Raw genomic sequence first — 27,797 nt, 5'->3', positions numbered from 1 at the left:
GGCTTTACCGAAAGAATCAAGAAGATCAACCACAGAGGGTTGATGACCAGTATCTTTGTTGAGACTGGAGGAATACGATGAGCTATGAAGCTGTTTTTCACAGACGTCCAGTATGATAGTATACACGTAAATGTGTGTATCCACTCTTGGATGAGGGCCTCCTCACACCATACAGGTTATGGTGGTAAATTAACCATACATCATCACCACGCTGGCCAGTGGGGTTGGTGATGGGTGGAAATGTAACTCTTAATATCATGAATGCGATTCCTGCTGTTCTATATCCTGCTCTGTACAACTAAGTAATCAGACTCAATCAACTACATTGAACATGACATCCTTTTATACTAATAATAACAAAGGCATAGTCCCATCATATAGTACACCAGCTCACTTTATTTGATAGTAACATACAAATCAAGACTTAGCAATCGCATTGGCATCACATTAATAACATCTCTGACACGTGGGGTCAATAGCTGCTGTCGAAATGGGGCGGAGGTTTGGTCGCAAAATTTGGAATAAAGGCCGTGAGGTCACATTTGCATGCGAGTTGATAAAACCAAGCAACGTTGTTGTTGTTGTTGTTAAACTTTCATGGCAGTTTTATATTTCTTCTTGTCTTTTCTCGATTGTTCGTTAAATTTCGCGCTTTCGGCAATGGTGTCCCGAGTGTGCTCATCACCGTGGGGTTAGAGGAAGGCCTTGCAGAAGGAAATATCCACAGAACTCCCATCCGAGATCCATTCAAGCGACCTTTAATGCATCCATACATTTGGGGGTGTTGTGCTTTGCCGCACGTATCCCGCTACAAATACATTTTCGTCGCGTGGCAGTCAAACCGATATTTATAAAATTTTCAGAGCTTAAACTTAGCCAAATTAAGTGAGAAAAAAATTTGTTTGATGACTTTTACGTGCAGTCACTGGTGGCCAACCACCATTTGAGTATTTGTTTTCATCAAGGGTGGCAGAAATCCCAGCATCTCAGCACGTGCCCTGACACCCCAAGGCAGAATAATCAAAAGTTAAGAGAATGCAAAGCGTACACTGTTGTTATACTTTCAGAGCAAGGAAATAATGAGAATAGTGTTAATATATTTTTTTTATGAAGTAACATGTGCTTAATAAGAGCATTGGTTTATTATAAACGATGAACACTTGTAGAAAAAGTTACAGTTACACGCTTGTACATTCTGTGTTCATGCTTCAGGAAGTATTCTGTCAGGGATGAATGTGAGCATCCCCCCTCATATCTCGGGCATACTGATATTTGACTCCATTAAATAATTTTAAAGATATTGGAATAATAACGAAGCATTAACTGTGAATGTTTCATTTTGTTTTACAAGTTTAAACTGTATAATGTATACAAAAATGGTACACTGTGGTACTTTAACCGCTTGGCTCTGTGATAGGCTGACATGAGGTCACATGGGGTTTGACCATCATTAGTACATTGCCAGCGACAATACCAGGGCTCTAAAAACACGTTTCGGCCTATCATTTCTAACCATGACTTGCAAACCTGTTTTTATCTTTATCAAGGAAACACAAAAATACCTTTTTTATTTCAAATGATCTTGGGCCGTCAACCTAAGCTGGACATCGGGATCACTTAGTGGAATTACAGGACCCTGGATAGATCAGGGCCTCTGGCCAGTTGCATGGAACGTCTTAAGTGATATTCTCCCTTAATTGTCACGGATTTAAATAGGAGCTAAGGGAATCGTGTACTTAAGTATATTTATGCAACCGACCCCTGGCTCCCTGCGTCGTTACGGTAAAGATGACGTGTTGGTATGACTGGAAGTGAGCGAGGGGCACGTGGAGTGTCTGGTGCATGCACAGCCCATTGTCAGCCACTGTTGGCCAAGGGTCTCCACACACCTTGTGGGCCACGAAGGGACATCTGACCATACTGCACCACACTGGTCAGTGCGGGTTGGTGAAGGTTGTGGAGGAGCGCACAACAACAATGGATTTTGCTGGACGGCCCTGTCCTGCCCAACATGCCTACTACACGTGTCGTTTGTGCATGGTGGTGGTGGTTGTGGTGATGGTCACCCATCCGAGCACTATCCAGGCTCAATCGTGCTTAGCGTCTGATTTTCCGGGTGATGGGTGATTTGGTCATAGGCAAGGTCTAGTACTGTACTGCATTATAAAAACAAAGAACCACAACGATATTTGTCAAATGTGTTTAACGATGAAGTCCAGCAGCATTAAACATTACAAAAAGTTACAAACCACATAAAAGACCATTCCTGCTGAGACTTGAAACTGAATGTATGCTATAATTCCCACAAAAGCAGAGTAATGGGTTGCCCATGCAGTGCAGCGACAAATTTACCAGCTCCAAAAGAAGTCTCCCCCCCCCCCCACCATGAATAAAAATAACCAAAGAAACGAATAATATGGCATGAATGGATCTCAGAAAAAGAATACATTGTCCACGAAACATTCTGATCTTTAAAAGTTATATTCGGCCATATAATGTTATACAAATGCCATTACATATGTGTGGGTACACCTTGAGGTCCCGTTTTTTAGATTTCATGTCACCAAAAAAAGGACCACATTCTCTCAAGCATTCTAATAGGAGTACATCAAGGCTCACTGGTCCAAAATGAAACGATAAGAAAACATAAAATACGAGTATCGTGTAAGTTTTTTTCTTCCTCCTACGAACATTACATTTTCTTGCATCATTTCATGTTAAGAGACACTGAACACAGCAAACTAAACAAACTGTACAACGGAGTCCTTTAATTGGCTGAACGAGGTGTTTTAGGCCTCGTTTCATTCTGTGAGCAGCAGGGCACGGTGACGGTGTCCACAAGGGATTGGCAACCCCAGGCCATGTGCTTCTAACACAGCGGGATGTTTTTTTTTTCATTTGCCCGAGCTGCAAGCGAACCGAGAGGGTTACCGCCGCCGATACGGCCTGGAGTTTTGTTCATCCCCCTTCTGCAACTTCCGAGCACATCTACGAGATTGTCCGAAGTAAAAAAATGAAAAAATAAAAACGAAAAACGCACACGCTCAAAAAATATATATATTTCCCATCCGTCCTAAAACAAAATAATATTTCAGTTATATATTGATAGTGGGGCCTACGAGAATATATCTAAAATAAATTATTTACAACAAAAAAAAAACTTTGTAGATAAGACTATTATTACCCTTCGGGAGCCCCCCGATGCAACTAATGGTCACAGTGACCTTGGGGTTTTAACCGAGCCAAATGGAAGTGCCCTCTCAAATCACTCGACACCACTTTCTGTGTCATTTCCCCACTCGTTTAATGAACCCACACATGTTGGTGAGGGGGAGGCAGTGGGAGAGGGGAGGGGGCATTTGCAATGGACAGTGAGCGACAGCAAGGGGCGACAGCGACAGACAGATACAAGCACATTTCAGCAGAACTCTCCTTTGTGTCTTCACATGTACAAAATATATTTTAGTCCATCGGCCGTGCAGCTTTCCTGACTCAACATTATCCGGCAGCATTTGTGTAAGCAAGCAAACCCTGGACCAGTTTTGACCTTCTGGGTCTCATTAGCAGAGCTAGGATTGTTAAACAAATGCTGATAGGTTACCAGATGGAATTGGCAAGAGCACTCCCGTCTAACACTATTCGGCCCTGTTCAATGCAAAACAGAAGAGCAATGTTCTATACACACTCATTAGAATCAATACATGTCAAATTAAAGGTCTGGCTGTTAAGAAGGGGCTAAAAAAATAAAATACAAAATAGATGCGCCTTTTCATTTTAAAGACGAAACCAAACATTGAACGTAACGAACGAACGTGGCGAGCCAGATCAGGGTTCCACGGCGTTGTGGAAGTCCTTTTCGGGGGGTGGCCCCCCACGGTACCAGGTGCACGAGCCATCCTTGCGCTTGATGCACGAGTAGTGTTTGGCCTGGTGGCCCGTCATCTTGCGCTCGATGAGCCAGTCGGTCCACAGGCACTCGCTCTCGTCCGTCACAGCGCACGGCAGGCTGTTGCAGTTCTTGATCTGCACGCAACGCAACGTGCACGGGATGCGCATGGCACGCGAAGGGATGAGTTTTGGAATCAGAGTTTTGGTGGGGGGGGGGGGGTTTCAGATATTTTTTAAAAGATCATTTTGTAAGAAACATTTTTTTCTCAGAATTTCTGAGCGCATCTGTAGCGCTCACGAAGTTGATGTCAACCGATGGGACGTGACACCACTTTTGAGTGGTTGCGCAGAAATGACGAGATGCAAGTGACGTCCTTTCCTGTGACGGCATGCTTTCGGATCAGTCCAAATCAAAACAAAACATTTGGATCATCTAAAAATTCATACCTAGCTCTGATTTTGAGGGGTTTTTTTTCTTAATCTGCAAATCGGGAACACATCCATGTGATATATGTAGTCCATCATGGGTGTATATAAATGTACAGCTTCTAGATTTGAAGCTTTCGTGACTGCAAGGATTTTTTTTTTTATTAATTTTAATTAAAAAAAAATTTATCTACGTGACTTTACCGAAAAAACCTAAGAATATGTACAGCTTCTTTTTAAATCCACTACGAGATGAGGGACTCCCCATGACATGCCGGGGTATTTGACCTTGCTTTGCCAACACTGGTTAGTTCGGATTTGATTGAAGGCAGGAGGAATATATGTGGGAACATAAAAGCACCGTAAAACAGGGGATCTTGCTGCACTGCTCTCAAAATTAATAACTTAATTTTCAATGAAGTTAGTATCTGGAGATTTTGCAGGGTTGCTGAACTCAATTTATATAACTCTGTTTTGTGGGTACATTTTACAAGCTTGTGATGCGAAGGCCAATAGAAAGTAGGTAGAGCCTGCAAGTGAAAATAAACGATGGCGCAGTCACTTCAGAAAGCTTGCAGTTCGTTGTTATTGTTTAGATTATTTGTTGGCGATACTGATATACAGTGACAGTTCATGGTATTGGTTTATGTGGCTCACAATGATACCCTGGATTTTTCCACTTTCAAGTACCACAAAAGTGTGCAACTTTAATGGAATAATCGCAATGTGTCAACAATTGCTCCATTTAGTTCCCTCCATCAGACAACAGCGTGGCCTCCGTGCGGCCTCAGCAGATACGAACACCCTCATAAGCCACGAGCGTTGCGCCCGGGTTTGATTTTGGGAAGGACAAAGGTCACGATATCATCTCCAGGGCAGCAGGCGCTGCATCTTAAATCGATACGGGGACATAAGTAGCTGCACCCCCTCCAAATACAACCGCTACACCGCTACCAAACATTTCAGAATGCCCTAAAGCCATTTGCTCTCTCTTGACTCGTCATGTCTCTCATATCTAATAATGTTGATGATGACGATGATTCAGGAAGGTTTCTTGAAAACACTGTTTGGGCCTAATGGAGCACAGCGAGAACCACAGGGGATCGATAGCGACGTGAGCGAGTGAAGGCGTTCCCCCCACCCCCCACCACCACCGATGGGGGAGGTGGGAGGGGGGCCATGACGTCACCGTGTCGCCCGTTTAATAATTCACGTCCCTTCGACCCCCGCGCGCCTTTTGTTTTCGTCGGGAGATTCCGACCGTGAAACAAAAAAGCTCCGCCCACGGCCAGCCAGGAGGTCGGGGCTCTATCGCCGCCCAAAGGTCAACTCGGCAGGCCTCTGCCGGGTATCCCGCGGACGTGAAGATAAATCAAAATAACGTCAGAAAAAACGCACACGCTTACACATGCATTGTGTAACGCTGTTCAACCGTAAGCGGCTGTCAGGGCAAAACACTATTGCGAATTTGCATTAGTCCCCTTTTTTGCTGTGGTTTGTAAATGCAAGTTTTGGGAAACGCTTTGATCAATTGGGGCAATTTTCAAGAGGGTATGTCCCTAATAGCGACATGGTTATATATACTAAAGGTTGGATCATTATTGGATCATCTTTACCAGAGTCATCGTGCCCTCCCGATGTTTAGGACGGACAGAGCCAACAGACAAACGCTTTCGGCTTCAGTTGAAAAGCGTTTTTTTTTTTAAGCGCACACATACACACACACGAGCGCCTCACCCTGCAGTCGCATCCCATCTGGTATCTGTGGTTGAGGCTCTTCTTCTGCGACAGCGTGAGGGCATCCCACGTCATGATGAGGCCGCAGAGTCCGATGTGCAGCTTCCCGTCCCTGATGGAGCCTGCGAGTGGCACACACACCACGTCATCAAAGGGGACGTCGACTCGTTCCAACGGTCAAATTCACCCGGAATTGCCGCAGGTCTAGTTGGATCTTCCGAGCTATCGCAGATTTGAGCTGGGTTAGTGCTTGGATAGCAGGCTGCTCTGGGATACCAGGCGTCGCAGGCTGGGGCTGTAAACTGCCCCACGTAGTCTGGAAGTCCCTTCTTCCGGACACCTGAACTTATGTCTCCCTGCCTCTATGCAAGTGCAGGATCAATACCTTCATTTATTACCTCTACTTATGACTGATTACTCGACAAAATAAGTATGCCTTATTTCTGTAGAGACAGGGTCACATTTAGAGGCTCTAAACATCCCTATTGAATTGCATCGTTGAATCTATCTGGACGAGTCTTGGGAGTGTTACACCCTTGGCTCTGGGTACCCCCAGTTTCTTCAAATATGCCAAACATCCCAATGCAGGGCCTTAGCGAAACTTAGTGAGGATATCGTGGATAAGCAACATCATTCTTATTTAGCAGAAGTTCCATGTTACGTTATAATAATTATAATAATGTTACTGTACCCTTTGCAGTTGTGTGATGTTATTTAAAAAAAAAATGTTATTCAGAATGTGTTTATATTGGCATTGAACTTAGTTCATGCTGAGAATTTCTAAAGCAATGCCTGCAAAGTTCAGATGTTGCACCATGAATTAATGGTTAGTAATTTAATTGGGGGTTTCTTTAATTACATCGTCAATTGAGAACGCTAAGTAACGTAATTAATACACCACATTCGTTATCTCTGAACCGAGGCTGTCGTCTTTATTTATTCTGTTTAATTTCGAGGTAGCTGGTACCTTAGTGGGTTTGACGTACGGCCTGTGAGGTGTGTGTCAGAATGGTCTGTGGCAGTGGTGGGGGTGCGGGGTGTGGGGGGTGTGGGGGGGGCGGTGGGGGGTGTGGGGGGCGGGGCGTGTGGGGGGGTGGGTGGCAGGGGGGGGGCACGAAGCAAAAGCAAACCAAGGCCCCAAATATAGCAAAAGGGCCCCCCCCGGGATTCATGTAATTTACTATCACAATATGTCCCTAAAAGTCCCTCTTATTATGAAGCCACTGAAGCTTTGCACTTTTACATAATCTCGATTGAAAATTCATTTCGTTAGAACTATTTTTTGTGTTTAGTGTGTTGTCCTTCCCCCGCACTTCTGATTTGCACAGTTGGCTACCATTACTTTTATAGTCGTATTATTGCTGATCGTACGTAGACAAAATCAAGAGAGGGAGTTCCCATTGACATCGACGTCCATCGTAGCTGTGTACGCATGCAGCCCTTCGATTGCTCGCTCATGACACTGCCGGTGAAACATCTCTACCCCAGGGGCCCCCCAAAATCTAAAATCGGCCCGCGCCGCCGCAGCAACCGTTTTCGGCGCGATCGATCAAATGTGGGGGGCCGTGCATTTGGGTGGGTTTGTTACGCGCGACAAACGAGTACTCACCTCCCAGCACATACTGGACGTTGTTGACCTGCAGCCGCACACCGCACAGGCTGTCGTGCAGCGGCGTGTACACGTACTTGACCTCGGACATCTTGTCGAACCCGCGGAACATCTGCAGGGGCACGCGGACAGGCGAAACGCGGCGAAACGCGGACGTAGCCGGTTTAAACGCGATGCGTCTGGGTTTTTTTTTTGCACAGAATAACTTTTTTTTAATTAATCGTTGGCTTGCCGTGGCGTACGTATCAGAGACAAAGGAAATATGTGTGTATGCTGAACTTCTTTCGCGCCGTACGTAGCCGACCGTGCTGATCGGAGATGCGAGAGTCAATGGGCGTTGATGAATAAACTGACGTGAAAACGGAAAAGTGCGCAAGGAAGCGTGGAGAGATGGGTGTTCGGAATTGCAATAAGAGACAAAGCGGTGGTGCGGTGGGGGGGTACTAATTCCACGATTTTAGGCTGAGCCAACATAAAGAAAGCCCACACCAGGTTAACATTTTCATATTGTCATTGGTGTACACACCCTGGTTGCCAGGATAGCGCATACACCACACACCGCTTGATCTGTGCGGCATGCCATCCTTAATAGGAGCTCGCTAATACCCCTTAATCCCATCAGCCTATGAGGCTGCCGCTTAATGATGGGTCTGTATTGCTGTTCGCTTGTGTAATGCAGTACAGATGGACGGTGGGCTGTAATGAACACCCTTGAGTCACCCACAACCGGTTCTGGAATTACTGCCTTCTCTGTGGTCACCACGGCAGCATTTGAAACTTCGCACGTGTTGGGCAATTAGTGGCAGACAGCGGCTCTCCCGTCTTTTCGGGGATTTTCTGCACCTCCAAGTTGAAGCCAGTGAGTCCATGGTGGTCCAGATGTATTGTGACTCCCGCTTAATTGACTCCCTTTGCATATTAATTTTCTGTTTCGACATAAACCTTCTTTTGCACCGTACGTAGCCAACCATGCTAATCGGAGGTGCGCTAACGGTAGGTGGAGCGGTAGTTGGGCAGCCATGGATTTGCTTGCTCACAGCACTGCTGGAGGAAAGGCCTCTCCATTCGAGGGAGGTCTGCAGAACATCTCTATAGAGAGCATTTGGTCTCCTCCTCCTTAGCTGGCCAGACGTCTTGGGAGAGGTGGGCGTAACCACGCTTTGCCTCACCACACGTAACCTGGCGATCGACTTAACTGCGGTGTTCCTATTTATACTGCTGGAAACCAGTGACCTCGACATTGCAAGTCCAGGGTGTTTGCTATTAAATAGACTTTAGTCCATACTCTTGGTTCTTTCGGTAAAGTCACGTAGGTATAAAATAAATCGCGACGTTTCGGACGCTTGTGTTGCGCCCGAAACGTCGTGATTTATTTTATTTATACCCCACGTGACTTTACCGAAAGAACCAAAGAGTATGGATTCCTGCAGTCACGAAAGCTTCAAATCAAGATTAGACTTTAGTCCATCTCTCCACATTCAATTTGAGTCCTTTTTGTGATCCGCCAGCCTATTGGCCATCCAGATATCGTTGTCCAACAACATTTCTTCTATTCAAGCAAAACAACCTGTTATTGGTTTTGTCATGCTGGGTCACATCAGCAGAGTCTGGGCCTAAACATACACTGCTGTGGTTGAAAGATGTCGTAGGCAAGAGCCATCCAATTAAGTGATGGGGCCCATCAGCACAAAAATCAATGTTGTTGAAATAAAAAGCAGTCGGATAATAAATTACGTGAACATGAATCCACGTGTCTCTCCACATAAAATATAAAATATTGTTTATAATCCATTAGCCGATGGGTCTCCGGAGCAGCAATCTGAGACAAACAACTTATCAATACACACGTGTGTGTGCTGGCAACCATTGATATGCCGTATTAATCATAAATAGGAGTCCAGACTACTATTTATGAGGCATCTACACCCTAGGATGTTTTGGTCAATGCCATTCTGAAGAGAGTTTGGCTTCACGCGAAAAGAAACTGGAGATTCTGGAGAAGACTCGCCGTGTATACGAGGGGATAACACTCAAGAATGCCATCACCTGGCCACCTCACAAGCTGCTAGTTTGCAGGCTCTACATTGCACGGGGGCTACGCAGTGCCGGATTACCCTAGTAGCAAAAGTAGCTCCATATGCTACGGGCCTCGCACCTTCAAGGGCCCAGCGCTAAATGATTTCAAGCTGTCAATTCCGGTTCAGTGATTCTGCACTTGCTCTATTACTATAGTACTATACTGCCTTAAATGTTTCTACGAACGACTGGGTCTTTAAGGCTAGCAATTTGTCGTATTATCTGGCTGTATAGCAATTTAAAAAATACAATTACTTTACTGTGCAAGTAAAGAATGTGTGTTTTAATATTTGTGTTTTTTTTTATTTGGGGCCCCTTTATATCATATGCTACAGGCCCCACACTAGCTTAATCCGGCACTGGGGCTACTCTACTATTATCACAGCACATATTGCACAATCGTGGGCGAAATCTGTCTCAACATTATTTGTGTAAGTATCCAAATACAGAGCAAATGTAGCAATGAATGTGCATCGTGTTTTAGTCGGTCTACATGCATTTAAGGGGCACGCGAGAAAGTCACCACACCCGTTATTCGACGATGTGTCAATATTTGGAGTCACAGTTCTATTTTAGAAATCAGTATCTATTTTTATTTCCTCGCTTGTATTGTTTTGTTTGTCCTGGCTGGTGTGTGCTGTTGCTGCTGTCTTGTTACATCCATCTAATTAGTTCAAACTGCGCTGTGGCATTTGTACCGTTCGCCGCGTTTGTTCTCTGCCGTTTACTCCAGTCTCCAAGAGTCATCAGTTGCCACTCCTGTCAACTCATACGGTTTAACCCGTATTCTTGCACAGAGAAATTGAGTTGTCAGGTCCATATGGCGTACAGCCGTTTCAATAGGGGCAAAAAAAAATATTTGTCTATTTTGTTTGTGTTTCTCCCTTGTGAAGGGACTTTGTAGGATGAACGTTGAGATTTATAAGGACACGGGGTGGCCAATAAGGTCTGAATTGGTCTGTAATAAGGGGTTGACAGGTATGAGTTGTATATAATTAGCGAACAATTTTCATCAACCGTAAATAATCACGTTGAACATTCACAAATCGATGCACATGCCATGCACGTAATGATCGGTCGTAATGATGCATCTATGGATTGTTGCATGCGATGCTCGTCGTTTAATTTCTCTACGCGTACCTTTGAATGCGTTTCCGCTACAGGTGTCACTTTAGCCTGAATGAACGTGCTCATTTTGTTTTAACCCTGAATAAAATTGTCACTGACGGTCTTATTTTATTTGCCTTAAAAAAAAAAACTCAAAACCTCTTCAGCTCTTTATTATACTTGCAATCACAGAGTATGATATATCCATTTGTAACCCCGCTTTTTTGTTATTACTATCATTGAAAGCCTGCAAGCCCCAAGCCTCTGGGGACCTCCATTAAACTTAGGCTAAAAATACGGAGCCGCACATCAATAATTCAGGTTTGGCAATGACACCGTGGCGGCCGCGGCGGCGGCGGCGGGACGGCAAATGGTGTAAACAGAGACTGATCGCCGTGTGTGGTGGCAACCATTGTACATGCCGAGATGTTAACTGCCTCGCCTGGTATACAGGAGGTCATGGGTTCAATCCCGACCCTGAGAGCTGTATATTTAGAGTTTGCATGGCTCTCCGCCCCGTGGTCACGTGGGTTTTTCTCCGGGTCCTCCGGTTTTTCCTTCCACATTTAGAAAGAAAATGCGTTTAGAGTATTTGGATATCATTTGTGGCCAGGTCGCTTCTGAAAAACAGCTATATAGCTCAGTGGGCCTTACCTGGTCAAATAAAACATAGCTTAGTTAAGTGTCTGCGTCCACCTCACCTTCACTTGCTTCACTTCGTACTGGATCGTGGAGAAGGGATCATGGCCACCTTCGTTTCCATCTCCTCCCAATATCTTCTCGCCGACCACTTTAGCCCGAATGACTGCAAGTGGTAGAGGGACAGAGACGGGGGCGAGAGATGGAGACAGAAAAACGTTACAAACTTTCCGCTGCCTTCTTCATCTGCATTCGAGAATGTATCGTGAAAGAGCATGATAATTCAACACCAATTTCATTCGGCAATCCCAAACACCATTGAATGGCTTTCCCCAAACTCGGCGTACAGTTATCAGCTCAATCCGTTGATTTTAAATGCATACGACAGAGAGAAGATCAAGACAACACAATCCAATTTGTATTGCTTTGTGCCTACGGGTGGATAAGCAACTTCCTGTAATCGCATCACTTCCTGTTGATATAACCATTTCATTATTGATAATGGCTGTGTATTAATTGCGGTATGGGGAAAATGGAGTGTGATCATGGAAGAGCTCCAGATGATGAGATCAAGGTCCTGATCTAGCTCCTGAATCGTGTCTGAGCTGTATTTGGAAGCTCCCCATTACTCTCCAGGCTGACAACATCTTCTCACTGCTCATGGGAGCCCGCTTTCATCCTGCAATTCATGCCAGGCCAAGTGCAGTTTACACAATTTGGATGTATAAAGGAGTCTAAAGTTGCATCTCAAGACACAGTCCAAATAGTGGGGTCATACAAATGGTGAGGGGGGGTGGGGGGCATAGAAGGGATGAGGGATATTTCTTGTTACGATCATTTGTTCGGTGGTTAGAAGCTGCAGGGTATATTTAAAACAGTAATGGATATCAATGTGTCCTCGTTTGGCCTTAAAAACGGGCACCGACGTGAATGTGACCGTTGAGATAAGTATCAATAGGTTACCAAAATAAACCATGCCTCCTTCCCGCATTTTTTCTCTTCAAAAAATCTATAGTTTTCACACAACTCATTGGCAGATAACGCCATCTGAAGGGGACATCTTAACAGCAACATTTGTTCCATACGAGCGAAGGTGAGAGCCCACTGAAACCCCCTAAAGTCCCCATTGCAAGGGAGACAAGTGGGCTTGAGGCAACAACAAAAAAGTTTGCTCGGCAACGACACATCACTTAGCTGCGGGGACCGATGGCTGACGGCCATAAGGCAGGTGACGGAATGGCAGCCATTTTGACTAATTGACAGCGCCATTAATTACTGAGCAGCAGGCAAAGTGACACTTCACCCTCGCCCACCGCCTATCCCCTCACCGTTTATGGCCTCGTAACGAATCCCCATTATGCTCCCCCCCCCTCCCCCCCAGACATCCACCGTTGGCAGGTATTTTACTCCCCGATTAACTGGCTGCGGAGTAGAACGCGCGCATGGGTTGCTAATTGTCCCCGTGCACCGAACGCTGCGATCCGCTGCTGGCTTTTGAAAGGGCTTTTTTGGCAGTAACAACAACAACAACAAAAAGCGAACTTGTTTTTCTCCTGCATTGAAATGTTTAATCTTTTGGCAACCCCCTCCACGTGTATGTGTGTGTGGAATCTTAAATAATGAGTATTGACAATGGCAAAGCACATACGTGATTTCCATTTTACCGTGTTAATTGACCTCCCTTCGGCAATACACCGATGTGTTTCATGGGAGTTGTTTGACCACACTTCGCCTGGTTATTGTGGGTTTGGTGAAGGGCATGGGGGCTAGGACTGTGTGCACATATGTTGAACTTCTTTCGACTGGTTCAGATATCGCTCGTCACTCATGTTAGCTGGGGCTGAGGATTGAACTCGGCTTTGCCAGGTTCACGGCGCAACGTGCTCATCACAGCGCGATCGTTCCAACCCCACGTTGCAAACGTATATCTATTGATGCAATTCGATGCATCAGCCTATAAAATTAGATTTAAAAAAAACACAAATATTGTTTTACACGTTTGCTCATATTGATGAAGAATGATGTAAATCTTTGTTTTCGATTTCATCCCATGAGCGTTTAAATCGATTGGTTCGTCATAACTCTCAATTAAGGATTTAACTCTTTACCCCCCCCCCCCCCCCACAGTTATTCAATGAATTGTCACGACGTGCGTTTGTGATTCGATTCCAACATCGAATCGTATTTTGGCTCACTTGCACCATCTCGTTTGTATAGTCTCACGAAATGTCCAATTTCTACAGTTTTGCGAGCTCTATTGGCCGAAATGTAATGTGAGCGTGTAATTTGCGTAGCCCTGTAAAATCATAGATTATTACCTGCATGGTTCAACGCAAGCATCGAGAGCATAAGAATCTACTTTATTTGTGACTCAATCCACTGTTGCATGTGGACTCACAATACATGCATGAGTGACGTTACGAATGTGGATCTTGCTTGATTCACTTGTGCACACTATTCATGAGCGGTACTCCATGGATCAAAGCAGAAACCAGTAGCAGCTGAGGTGGCTAAAGTTTCCTCGTACTGATTTTGATTTCATATGGCCAACAAATGTTACGTATGTGATAATCCACCACGTAAGGTAATTGCCAAAAAAAACATCAATTGGTGCCACTGAAGTTTATCCACCTTAAGAAAGAAAACGGTAGACTGGTTTTGATTTCTCTGGGTCTCATCAGCAGTCAGACTTGTGAAACAAATTGCTTGGGTTGCCAAATGTTCTGGTAAAACAGCCACACATCTAAAATATGGGTGGCTCCTTCACACTGTTGAGGAGGATTATGGATAATAACATCACATAAATAAGCATATCTGCAAATAAAATAGATGTTTTCATCCATCAGACTTAACTGATCGCCTCTGGTCATTGGATCTGTGGTCTAAACCAGATATATCTGGTTTGGACCCACCAACTAAATGCATGTTTGGAGTATTTATAGCAACAGGTGTTGAACCAACAGAGGGCCATTGCCTCAGCCTGCTGCTCTGAAAATAGCCAGTTTCTCAATATGCTGAGACATTGCTGGCATATAAATAGTACATACGATAGGCGTGGTCATTTAAGCAACTTAAACGATGACACTATCTTTGATGAAACCCAACAATCTCCACCTGTCTCAGCTAACAAAATAAAGTAAAACAACAGTAGACAACACCGCCTCTCAAACCATGAAGCACCACTCCTCTCTAATCAGGATTTGCCACGTGGTGTAGGCATGGAGCTGCCAGGTGGCTAAAGTATGACGGTGCCGAGTGTCACCGTCCTGATATGCGTGGTGGATTAAATAAAAAAAACATTTTACCAGGTAAGGCCCACTGAGCTATATAGCTATTACAGGTAGGAACAACAGGTTCCACACTGCCCACCAGGGATTATTTGTCTCTGTCGTGCACGAATGCACTGTCCAACCAAGTTCCTACCTACCCACTCCGAAGCAATGTGTTAAGAAGTGACCTGGCCATAAATGATAGCCCATAGAAGTGCCTTATAATGCGGAAATGTATAGCAGCCAAATCATTATTTTCTCCAGGTTACTCCAGTTTCCTCCCACATGAAGCCAAAACACCCATTCACGGTGTTGGCCTAACGTACGGCAAGACTCTCCTGAAACAGAGTCTTGAGACACAATGAGTCCGTTCTTCTTAAATAATAATTGTCATGATTGTCGTTAACAATCGTTGGCAATAAAACGGGTAAACTAGCGCTCGGGTTTATTGAACCATTCTTTCAGCCTTGTAACCATGTGCGCTTGAATTATTTTTTCGTGAGGCCCGGTGAAAATCGGCATTGCAAAGTTTGGCAGCGAGAAGGTGCCACGGTGTTTTTTGTTTTTTCAAGGTGGTCCCTCTCCCCACACCGCTCCCCCCGCCCATCTCACTCTCTCTCTCTCCCTTTCCACTGGCCCTGAAGGAGCCTGCCTGCCCAGCTGCAAGTTCCAGGCCATATTTGCACATTGCGTCGTCAACATCGCTGAGTGAGTGTGCCTTTATATGGAAGAAATTCCGCACAATAAAAAAAATCCATTTCGGGCGAGAGAAATTACGGTGTTCCAATCTGGCTATCAAGCGAGAGGGGCGGCGAATTTCTTTTCTTCATTATTTGGCAGGGGTTGGAGAGAAAAAAAAGTGTTCCTGTCGCGAGCAAGATTTGAAAATGTGGTGATTAAAACATAATTCGAGGCAACGTTTTATACGCAGCTAAATTGAATCCGACACCCCCCCCCCCGCGCCACCGCCACGTTCCCTCCGCGCGACGTTCTGTTCGCTCCTACGCGCCGCTGGGGTTGGATCATGCCGCTCACTTGTCGCAAAAGAGTTTCTAGCAGCGGAGAAATTCACGCGCAACGCCTCCTCCACTCGAGCAATAAAAGCATCAGCCCAGAAATGCAATCTGCAGCGGTGCCCGATTTCGGTTTAATTAAAATGTGCAATTTCACACACGCTCACTTGGCCGAAGACCAAGGGTGTAATTCATCTCCACCCAAAAAACTATTTAACGAGTCGATCTTCAAGACTTTATAATCCCAGCTTCGCTGAAGAATTGGGCGCTCTTCCTACCACCTCCTCCCTTCTCGTGAACTTCGAGGCCCGTGGTTCGAGCAGCGCTTGCGAGACTATTGATTTATTTTTAAATCGCACACGCGTGCAAAGATTCGCGTGAAGTTGTTTTTGTATTGTGTCCTCGTTTCGCATGCAGGGGTCAGAATAGCCAGTGTGTGTGTGTGTCTTCCCCGCCAACCGGTGCCCATCTCTGGTGATGGGTATGAGCCGGTTGTGGGAAACATCCACATTCCTATGGCAGCGACCAGGTCGTCCAAAGGACTTGTCGCTTGGCGAGTGACGGCGAATCGACTTGACGTTCGAAATCAATTCTCCTTCATGTGATGCCTGCATCGAATCGTGTTTTGTGATAAACTCTTGTCATATATTATTTATATACAAGTGATATACTAATAATATGTTAAGCCTAATGGAGAGAATCATCATTTGTTCTTTCCATTAGTCCATGAGCCAAATATAAGTTGGAAGCAATACAAACAAGATAACCCAAGGGAGATTTCAAAAAAACTATTCTCGAATCACGAGCCTGAATGATGACAATTCTTCAAATTGCCGGGAATTCGGGAAGAGAGGAATTGTTATACTCCTGCTTTTCACCAAGTGGTAGAGCCTCACCAGATGGGGCTCGATAAATCCACCGAAAAGAAATGATGATGATGACCCTAACCTCGTGATTTGGGAGCGCTGATGCTCTGCTAACAGAGCTGACTGTAGGCGAGAACCCGTTTCAATGCCAATGTGGAACTTTATATTATAATAAGCACAAGCTGTCCTCTAGGCCCTGTCGCATCAAATTTGGTTAGATAACCCGAGTATAATTATTTTATTTGTAATTTCATTTTTGGAGGTTACCACGATTACGGAAATAGTGCCGTCTTCGCGACAGCTCTTTCCTGTAGACGGCTCGATGGCGTTAGCGTTGACAGACTCGATAATTAAAGCATGAAAACCCAATCACTGTGTAATGAGCTGCAGCACAAATGAGCACCATGCATATAAAAAAACGTCTGCAAATCATGATAAATTCATTAGTATATAGAAACTATTTTTGCTTCAAACTATCTTTTATGATTAAAAAAAAAGTACTGTAATTGTGAAACTTCAAACAAACTGACTTTGGCGCTCAAGAAGAATAAGTTTAAAGACTTCATGCACTTGACTAACCTAGAAAATGCAGTCCGTTAGTTAAGCTCGTTAGCTGCCACTTTTATTCAAATATTGAACAAAGCAACGCCCTCAAAGCAACGACCAAAACCCCATTTTACACTTACGCCCGCCAACAATCCTCAAGTCCACCTAACTCTGTTTGCAGAACGCGAAGAGATGTACGCGCGCGCGTGCATGCAACTCCGCGTACGCAAAACCGTTTGGGCGGTTTGCCAACAACGCGCCTCGTTCTAACGTCACGCCGCTTTCCGCGTAACGGGAGGGCCCACCCGGGAGGGCCCACCACCCGCCTTTTGCGCGACGCTCCCCAATAAAATTCCTCGTTCGCCTTCTACGGGTGCGCCAGAACCCCCCGCGTCCACCACCGGTGCCCGGCGCGAACTGGCTTTGTGCGTGCGAGCGCAAGCTCCCGAATTTGGCACGGGGCGTCCGTCCCACCCCATACGTTTGGCGACGCGCGGCGCCAGATTAGCATAACCTTGTGCGAAAGCATTGTTCTTCGTGGGGATGGCTTTTTTTTATCTCGCTGCCGGGAGTTTTGTTTTGTTTTCCGATTTCCCCCCCCCACCCTCTCTTCACCCCTCCTTCGCCCCCGCTTAAACGTCCGTGTTCTCGTGCGGCCGTGAACGAGCGCATCTTTAATAGCGTCGGGGTTCCTTTACGCGGGGATGCTCCGTTCCTGTACACCTCCACTGGCCGCGGTGAATCAAAACGCACTCAAGAGCATCGCGCGAATGTCAAAAAAATCCTAATCTGTCTTGTTTTTCTTTCGCGAACGAAGGATAGGTGTGAGCAAGCTCGCAGTACGGATGCTGAAGTGGTGTAACGGTTAACACAGTTGGGCTCGATATCCAGAGGTTACCGGTTCGATTCGATCTCCCGATAACTGCAGTTGAAACGATGGCGCAAGTTCTCCTAAATGTCTCTCCGCCTCTGTCCACCCAGAGGTACACATGGGCACACCACAGCTCGGCAGGTCACGTGTGGTGGGGTAAGGTGTGGGTCCTCCCCCATCTTACAAGACATTCAGACCAGTCCATAATAGAGGTTTGTTTGGGGTTAGATCGTGCAAATTTACGCGTAAATTTACGCGATCTAACCCCATAATAAAAAAAAACCCTCTATTACGGATGATATTGGTCGCGAAACATTCAGGCCGGTGTTGGAAAGTAGGCCAAAAACATTCTCACAGAGGATACACTTTCATCAGCAGTGGCGTGAACATGCGAATTGCAGGGCTGCGCTTTTACCACCACCTAGGCTCGCAGCGTGCTCATCAGTTCCCCCGTTAAGCCCAGCAGCACATCCGATTTAGAAGTTGGCCTTAAGCCAAATCTGCTGAAGAATGGGCTAAGTGAGCATTTTTGACAGACGATACGTGACAGGAGGGAGGGAGGGAGGGGGGGGAGTGGGCCCTGCTATACGAGACCCCTCTCTTTCAAGCCCTCTTTGTGGGGGGACTCCTGCAATGGGGGCAGATGGGCATGTTGTGCCAGCACAGCTGCATAACTCTCAAGAGTGACCGAACACACGCAGGACAACGCGACCATGCAACCTGAGTCGAGATGCTATCCACGTGTCTACATTTGACCGGATCTCAAGACGCTGTACGTGTTTAAGTAATCGAAATAGGCAGTCAGACGTAGGTGTTAACTACTTCGCCTGGTATACATGAGGTCGTAGGTTCGAACTCGATCCTGACGCCTGTATATTTGGAGTTGACATGTTCTCCCCGTGGTCGTATGGATTTTTCTCCGGGTCCTCCGGTTTTTCCACCCTCCACATTTAGAAACGTGCGTTTAAGAGTTTAAGAGTTGTTTGGCTGCTATACGTCTGCACGTGATAAGCCACTTCGGTGAGCGGTCATTTGTGGCCAGGTCGCTTCTGGGAAAGAGCTACAAAGCTCAGTGGGCCTTACCTGGTAAAAACAAATATAGTTTTTAAAAAAACGTAATAAGGACGGTCTTGAACCTGGACTTGATTAGAGGCAAGGGAGTTGACAGTATGGATGGCTGGAGAAAGAGAGTTTTACAGACAATAGGGGCAGCAGAGGAGAATGAGCGACCTCTCAGTGAGCGAACGTTGACTGCGCGGCTCACATCGAGAGGCTCGGTCACAAGAGTAGAAAGTGCTTGGCAGGGGAGTCGAGTGAAAAGATCGGAGTGAGGTAGACGAGGGGCTGAGTCCATGGACTATCTTTCAGAATTACAGTTACTAAATGATCACTCTCTATACTATGAACGTGCCAATTATTTACCCCGAGAAGAATCGAGACTCTTTTCCAGGCTGGTCCCTCCACTGGGACATAATTGCCAATAGCGTTAATGAATGTTTTAACTTGTGATCAGCAACCGGAGTATTGTAACTGGCAGAAAACTCAACACGAGGAGGGTAAACAACTACGGGCTGCCATTTCCTAGCCACATCTCACAGCCTCCCACACCTACAAACTTGGTAAGCCTGTGCCTGGCTCCCATCCAAGTGCCGACCAGGATCAACTCCCTCTGCTTAGCTCCAACGATGCGACGAGATTGGCCGCATTTATAGGGTGATCCGCTCATAAATAAACCTTTCAGAAATATTTACATGAAAAAAAATCTCTGAGCATACATTTGGGTGGCCCTCGGCGGAGTTGGAAGCCACGGGAGGGGCTGGAGTCGAGGGAGTGATGCTGACGCTGCTGCTGCTGCAAAAGGGGCCACCACCTGGCCTTGATTATGCGATTGTAGCGACAGAAAAGTACACCACATTCCCCGCGGGACTCTTGGGCAAGCGCAGTGGGGCACAGAGGAGGGGTGTGTGGGGGGTGGTTAGCGCGCTGCGCTACGGACCCGGAGACCCGAGTTCGATTCCCGCTCACGGCCAAGGCCAGTGGCGATTTTATGAACAGTTGCTGAGCCTCCCCTAGATCTACTCAGCCTCAAATGAGTACCTGGTGCGATGTGTAAACATCGCCACTGGGGAGACAAAGGCGGCCCAGCGTGGTGCTGGCCACCCACCCCCTCTTGTGCCTTGCCGGCCTTCAAAAGTGCTCGCTAACAGCACCTGCCCCAACAGTCTGTTAAGGCTATACGGGGGATCTTTATCTTTGTGGGGGGTAGGTGGTTCGGGGGCTCGGGAGAGGGGGGGGTCCTATGTGGTGGACTATGTGCTGTGAGGTGTGTCGCGTTGGGTGGGGGGGGTTGTCAGATGTGGTGTGCGCGGTGCAGCGTATTCGGTGTGGGGTGAGGCGCTGTGTCCATGGTGTACTGTGGAGACTGTGTGGCGTGTGGAGCAGGGTGCGGTGTGTGGAATTGTCGAGGACGTGCTATGCGGTGATGGCCGTGTGTTGTGATAGAGGGGGTGTGGTGCGTGGGGTTAGGGACGGTGTGATATGTGTGGGGCAGGGTGTGGTGCGTGGGTCAGGCCTTGCGCGATGTGTGGTGTGTGGATTATGGAGTACATCGTGTGCGGTGTGGGGTGCATGGTGTGGTGTGTGTGTGTGTCTGTCTGTATGACCGAGTCTGTTGTGTGCCGGTGTTGGCTGTGTTGGTGTTCGAGGTGGAGGCTGCTTCACGGGATGTGTGCCCTTTCCTCTCCGACCCATCAGCCTGTGCGTCCAAGCACAACACATTTGGCACCGCACGACCCAGAAGCAAAAAGAAACTCCTGATGACGATCGCTTGTGTTGTGATCGAAACGTCGTAATTTTTGGTTTATTTTATACGTATTCTTTTTCTTAATTTGTACCCATCTACGTGACTTTACCGAAAGACCCAAAGAATATGAACACCCACAACTTGCCCGTGGCTTTACCGCACAATCAGAGAGCAATTGGATAGAGTGGTGCGTCACCTAAATACCAAATACGTTACAGAATTACATGCGTGTGTATTTCAACAACGAATTGTCACGTGCATTTCAATACAATATAACCCATGATATTCGAAAACCTAACATGTTCGTGAACAGAAGCTAACGTTCATTGTAAAGGTTATTGGGTTAGATCGCGTAAGTATAAATGTGTCGTAACCCTCCACCACCCGACACAGCCAGTAAGGTTTGTCACGTAAAGAAAACGCGCCAATTAGTTACTAGTATAGTGTATAGTGTAGTGTATAGTAGTGTAGTGTATAGTCGTGTAGTATGTAGTGTAGTGTATAGTAGTGTAGTGTATAGTGTAGTATGTAGTGTATAGTGTAGTGTATAGTGTAGTGTATAGTGTAGTGTATAGTGTAGTATACTACTTCAGCCCACCGGTGTGTTGGAGAGTAAATCCACAACATTCACAATTTGAGTAGTACGACGTTTCGCTGGTAATCCAGCATCATGTGACAATTTTGTTTACGTGACAATCCTCGCTGGCTGTGTCGGGTGGTGGCGGGTTACGACACATTTATACTTACGCGATCTAACCACAAAAACTTTTGTTTGACATGAATAATATTGGTCGCGAAAGCCTACGTGTCATAAAGCTAACGTGTAAATGGCATCGGTATACTTGCACGGTGGGCCCGTGTGTATACCTGACGGCGATAGGAGCCTAGCTGCATTGTGGTGAGTAGCCAGTGTGAATTTTTAAATAACGGAGGTGAGGGAATGACCGCTGAACATAGGAGACCAATGCGGTCTGGTGCTCGAGTGTTGATTTACATTTGAAGACTGAGTTAGGCAGCGATCAAACTGTGCACTGCGGCCGCATATCGGACCGACCTCGCATTGTGGCAGAGGCTCGAAGGTGGCACTGCAGAAGAATTGCAGCTCACCACGTTTCATGAGAAACGTGTCCGTTGTTTGGTGCCTTCTAGACGGCTTACACCAAAGAGACGTATAACACTTAGAAGTCTGGGTGTGGTCTTCGCACACACCTGTACTGCCAGTAGGCGTGCAGGAAAACGTTTTGTGGTTCTCACAGAAACCTTGTCAGGCTTCCAAGCCCGCATTGGCTTGCGTGGCTGCCAGGATTCGGCAGTACAGCAAGTAGGCTGTGCTCACACCTGGCAACAAGTATCCAGACTCGGCGGGATAAGTGAATTAGAATATAATTTTAAAAAAACTGTTATCTTTCCTCTTTATTATATTTCATCTCCCTAAAAGACATTTCGGTTTTTTTTTGTTCAAAGGATGTCGTTTGATTGCCACAGACAATGTTGGTTCCCGCAGACGACCAACGTTTTAAACATCAAAGGCAACAGACGGTGGTAACCGAAGCGCTTCTCAGAAAAATTGCGAGCCAGATGGTAACCTAATGAGCACCAGGGCAGGGCTTGCCGCAGCTGCAGGTGAAAGAGCCTCTGACCGGGGAAAGAGACGAAAACCTAACGGGTGTCGAGACAACCCCAACCCTCGGGCATAATGGCACATCCCACAATTAAGTCCTCACACTTGCATTGGTCTGTGAGGGCTTTGACATGTCAGCAGGACGTACCATTTCCTGGGGAGGGGGGGGGTGTTACGCTTGTCCCCTCACCCTTTAGACACGCCACTGATGGACAATGGGAACGGCCCAGTCCTTTTTTCTGTCTTCTTTTAAGAACCCTGTGACCCTGATTAATGCTGTTGCTGCTGCTGCCTGTCCACAGTACAAACATTGTCTCTGAAAGCTTTTTTGATGCCTCGTCCCAAGATGACATCACTGAACAGTTTTTTTTTTTAACGAAAGAAAAGCCCAACAAATCTTCTTCATCGCGTGGGTTAAACCTCCGATGGTCCAACACGCAGCAGCAGCCGAGAGAGAGAGAGTTGTATAAATGTGTTTGAATTTATAATCCGCACACACGGCATTCGTATTATATGCTGCTTCTCGCAAACGATCATCTCGCATACCACGTTTAAAGTTTGTGTGTTGGCATGGTCTTAGAAATAAAATGTTCAGAATTACTCCGCGCCAACAAAAAAAAAAGTTTAAACTTTTTAAACGTGGGTCATTTATTCATTTTAGCAGGCTGCACGCGTCTGCTGCAGGAGAAGCCATGACGTGACTTTTTGTTGTTGCTGCTGCTGCTGCAAATAACTTGGACGGCGTCGGTACAACCCTTCTCGAGTTTGCAGTGAGCCGCAAACTGTACTGGGCTCCCGTGAGCTCATGCCCTTTGTTTTACAGTGGCGCAATAAGAGAGAATTTGGACATTCAAATTGACCCAAACTATTTTTTTTTTTTACAAATTTAAACGAAAAACTGGAAAGATAATTTTTCGCCACCAAGATCTTGGATCGTGGTGGCGCGCGATTGGTTTTGTGCACGCGCAGTGCCGGCGGGTGACCTACCCGAGCATCGATTTCTGGCCACGGCTACGTCAGTGGCGAGAAAAATATCTGAACTGGTTCCCCTTGACCAACCGGCATCAACGATTGTAGTGAAGTATGGTCAACACCCCCCCCCCGCCCCGAAAACAAACAGAGCATGGAGAGATGTTGGTACAGCAGGGGATTGACAAATCGATGGACATTTCTATAATGCCTTTATGTGATACACTGCTAACCAAAGCTGCGGCAGCAAAAAGTCGGTGGAAATCACGACTTTTTCCATTATTGCAACGTTGCAAAACTATATTGAAGAACATTTACATAGACGGAGAGCAGACACGTAGGGTCTTGTCTGGCAGTTTATACCTTGCACTTAAAAGTGGCGCTGTGAGTCCCGTCCTGATATTGATGCTCACGTGTACAGAAGTACCCGCACTAATCCTCCACATAGAGAAGTCGCCCTTTTACACTGGGCAAATACTGCTCGTGCAAAGCACGGTGGGGGGGGGGGTTAATGTGGCCAGATTTATTTGTATTCTTAGGTTTTTTCGGTAAAGTCTTCAGGTGAAGACGGAAGCTTGTGTTGCCTCCGAAACGTCGTGATTTTTATTTTATTTTTATTTAACCTGTATTAATTTTAATTTTTTTACCTACGTGACTTTACAGAAAAAAACCTAAGAATATGAATCATTGCAGTCACGAAAGCTTCAAATCTAGAACAGATTTATTTGTTTCCCTCGATGCTGATATTCCTAACAACAACTGCAGCAGATCCTTATTTTAGTCCGAGTCAAACTAGGGAAAGGCCAGGCAAAGTAAAGAAATAACTAATTGTCACTGGTGTTGTTCGTGGCTAGGAATTTAACTCGAGGTCCAGGATCATTAAGCACTTTTCTGGGCATCACATCACTGCTACCCACCCACACACAGATGTGCACTCATCCACTTCCAACTCAATTACTCACACAACCCCACCCACGCACTCAATCACATCGTAACTCACTCACTTATCTGCTCACTCAACAGCTCACTCACTCAACTTAGCCGTGAATTCACTCACCCACTCACCTTACCCCTCGCTCACGAACTCACTCGTTCACTCATCCGCGTGGTCACCCCCGATTCAACTCCGTGCATTTTACTCACCGACTTCGGAGCCACAGAACAGCTCCTGCGGGTGGCCCATCATGCAGGAGCAGGCGTCGACCACCGACTTGCAAAGCGACAGCACGGCCAGGCACAGGAGAGGGCCCATCGCACCCTTGACGTGACCTCTCATGTCTGCACTGAAATCCTCTAACGTCCCAACGAGATTTTAAAAACAAAACCGAAAACTAAAGCAGCAGACGGAGGGGGGGGGAATAAAAGACAAGGATAGTTTAAACTTTTTTTTCTCTCTCTCTCTCTGCAGCGTTAGGAATGTTCAGGAATCGTCGCACGTGGGGTGGGTGGAGGCTTGCCCACTGCGGGTGACGTATGCCGAATAACGAGCCGCACTCCGCTTGACCCACCGACTGACTTGCCCCGACGCTGCTGACGGGGAGGAACGAAAAACAAAGTTTGGCGATTGCCTCCACTCTCTCTCTCTCCCTTCACGGGGTGCGGCGGTTTTTAAACACCACGGCAGACACCGCCCACACGCAGCGCCAGCCAATGGGAAGGCAAAGGAAAGTTTTGGTCATTGCCCTCTCGATCGCAACGCCACCCACGGAGGCGCGCGCTTCGCGGCCACGAAACGGGCCCAAGTGCGTGTCGCGACAGGAACGACTCATCGTCACACCGCAAACTTTCTTGATTTTGCAATTCTGGTGGTGTTGGGGGCAGTAGTGTGGGGGAGGTTGTACCACCCCCGCTCTCTCTCTCTCTCTCTCCTTAAAGAAAATACTGAAATATTAAAAAAAAACTTGTCACTTTGTGTCAATAAAAAATAGTTATTTTGTGGTCGTTCGCAAGACATCAATGTGTTCACTTGTGAAAATATGAAAATCGCGAAATAGTACGAATTAGCAAAACAAATACTGACGTAAACGTTCCGTTTAATATGGCAAATGTGAATGCATAAGTGAGAGAAAAACGTGGGTAAACTTCATTAGCCTTTTAGATTTTTCAAAAGTCAACTTTGAAAGGAACTAGTTTCCAGATTCAAGAGTGTACGTGTGAGCTAGACATATATGAATCGTGGTTCATTAGTTAAATGAAATTGACTTCATGAGCACACATAGCCACCATAATTGCGAGCCTCAAAGAAATACCGAGCATCGAAATCAAATCGGAGGTGGACATTGGGTGACTGCAAAGTTCAGTGGCAAAACTCTGCACCTCTATTGCTGATCAAATAAATCTAAATCGTTTGAATACTCAGCAGACGTCTGCAAGATTCACTTCTGATTTGAAACACTCCACTAATGCGCGCAAGGGAAATCAAACAAAGGTCGATAGCCGAATGAAACCCACGTGCCTGTAAGGATTTTCTATTCTGCAAACTAAACCAAAATTCATTTTGAGCATTCTGGGGTAAACTTTTCATGGTGCTCGTATTGACGTCTGGGTAAAATGACAGCGTGCATTATATGCGTATAGCAATTAATGACCACAGAACCACTGCGAGATAAAGGCCTCCCCATGCCATGCTGGGCATGGGTATTGTCTGACCATACTTCACTCTGCTGGTCGGTATGAGTTGGTGAAAGGGAGGAGGGCAGGACAAGTTCAGATATCAATCGCCACTGGTGTTGACCCTGGCTGGGAATTGAACTCTTGCGACTCCGATTAGCACGGTTGGCTCCGTATGGTGCGAAAGACGTTCAACACACATACATGCAACTTGGGGTCACTGGGTTCGAATCGCAATGCACTAACCACTCTGACACAGCTCCAGTCTACCCTTCATTTCAACCCCGCGGCGATGCCCCATTTAAAATATGCACTCGGACATTGGCACATTTCTGTGCTCGAGCCAGTGGTGGCCTTAGCACAGATGGGGGACGGGGACGGGGTGAATCGCTCCAAGTCAACATTTAAACTACTTCACTGTGCATTCAAAATGGGGAGATCATGCACCAGGGCTGGAGTAGTGGCACAGTGGTTTTTTGACCGACCTGGGCTAACAGAAGTGGTGCGTGATATCTGCAACATTCCCAGGCCTCACCCCTTCACCAACCCACACTGAACAGCATGGTGAAGTATGGTTAAATAATTCCGATGACTGAAATGGTATTGGGGGGGCTTTCATTCCTGCAGATGATTGACAAACGGCTCTATAACATTTGTGATGATATGGTGGCCGACCGTCAAAAATAATAACAGAGTGGTAGCCAAGATTCCAAGAACACAGGATGAGATGTTACTATCCTTTGTGCAAGCACTTCCAAGAGTTCATGAACAGTGAGCCTGGTGAAATTTGGGGAGCGCATCGTCACTGCCCTTGCATTGCATTTTCCTCCTGCACATTCCAGCCTAATTAACTGATTGGAACGGGCCATCGTTATTACATGGTCCTACAGCTCAGTCACGCGCCACCCACCATCCCACCCTGGGACCACCATTAGCCACCCAATCCTCACCTCTTAAAATTTGAACTGCAGTACACTGAGGAATGAATGAATGATTCTTTAAATAAAACGATCTGCTGAGGTCAAACGTTGTTCATTAACTAGAACATGACTGTGAAATGATTCCCAACTTCCAACGCAGAAATTAGAGGAATGGGAAGAATGTTGAGTAATGTCTAAACGCCCATAGGGTTAGCACGATTACACATTTAGGTTAAGCTTCACCATTGGAACCTCATTTTCCAGTAAAAAATATGATAATTGTTTTTTTTACCCTTCTATCTGGCAACAAAACTGACACCTTTTTTACAAGGAGTCATGTTTACATAGACCACAATACCTGCAGTTCCAATGGTGTAAATGCTTACCCCGAGCTCTCACACTCTGATGGTGCATTGTCTTTTAGTTGTGCGTCTTTTGGCGTCATCTGGTCCAACCCATGTGAGACTAGGCTCTAAGGAAAGCTGTCTCGGGTGTGGACCAATCAACTTCAAGGACAGTGCACATTATCAGAGTTATGTTTTTTGTTTACATTATGACTGCAGGTATTGTGGTCTATGTAAACGTGACTCCTTGTAAAAAAGGTGTCAGTTTTGTTGCCAGATAGAAGGGTAAAAAAACAATTATCATAGGTTAAGCTTGTTTTAAATATACATTCAGAGGTCGTAGGTCATGCTTGTCTCATAAACAATGCCACAAGTTCTTGATTTCTTCTGGTGAGAAGGGGCCTTGGCTTGATTCTGTGTGGAAATGCAATGCTCGGCTGATGTGACTCGCGGAGAGGGAAATTTAGCTTGTTGTTTTCAAAT

The 27,797-nt window shown here is 46.1% G+C and overlaps 2 protein-coding genes across 3 annotated transcripts in view; one reads left to right on the top strand and one right to left on the bottom strand.

Moving 5' to 3' along the window:
- LOC144943707 (synapsin-3-like) overlaps window positions 1–27,797 on the top strand; it is a 157,737-nt gene that overhangs the window by 69,506 nt on the left and 60,434 nt on the right. The gene's annotated exons all lie outside the window — the stretch shown is intronic.
- On the bottom strand, window positions 444–25,004 carry LOC144943708 (metalloproteinase inhibitor 3-like). The gene is made up of 5 exons (XM_078871471.1): window positions 24,584–25,004; window positions 11,545–11,648; window positions 7,661–7,772; window positions 6,052–6,173; window positions 444–4,023 (listed from the first exon to the last, which is right to left on the bottom strand). The coding sequence occupies exons 1-5, from the start codon at window positions 24,714–24,716 to the stop codon at window positions 3,826–3,828; spliced, it is 669 nt and encodes a 222-aa protein (XP_078727597.1). The 5' UTR covers window positions 24,717–25,004; the 3' UTR covers window positions 444–3,825.

Source organism: Lampetra fluviatilis, chromosome 32 (assembly GCF_964198595.1).
Source record: "Lampetra fluviatilis chromosome 32, kcLamFluv1.1, whole genome shotgun sequence".
Taxonomy (NCBI): Eukaryota; Metazoa; Chordata; class Hyperoartia; order Petromyzontiformes; family Petromyzontidae; genus Lampetra; species Lampetra fluviatilis.
Note: the sequence above shows the minus strand (reverse complement) of the source record. Positions and strands in the feature narration are given on the sequence as shown.

What these genes read in the sequence shown, in the direction of transcription:
- LOC144943708 (XM_078871471.1), bottom strand. Translation starts at nt 24,716, where the DNA reads ATGAGAGGTCACGTCAAGGGTGCGATGGGCCCTCTCCTGTGCCTGGCC. An exon ending in CGTCCAGTATGTGCTGGGAG is followed by an intron (nt 6,174 to 7,660) that starts GTGAGTACTCGT and finishes TGCCACTCGCAG; the next exon opens with GCTCCATCAGGGACGGGAAG. An exon ending in AGATGGGATGCGACTGCAGG is followed by an intron (nt 4,024 to 6,051) that starts GTGAGGCGCTCG and finishes CGTTGCGTGCAG; the next exon opens with ATCAAGAACTGCAACAGCCT.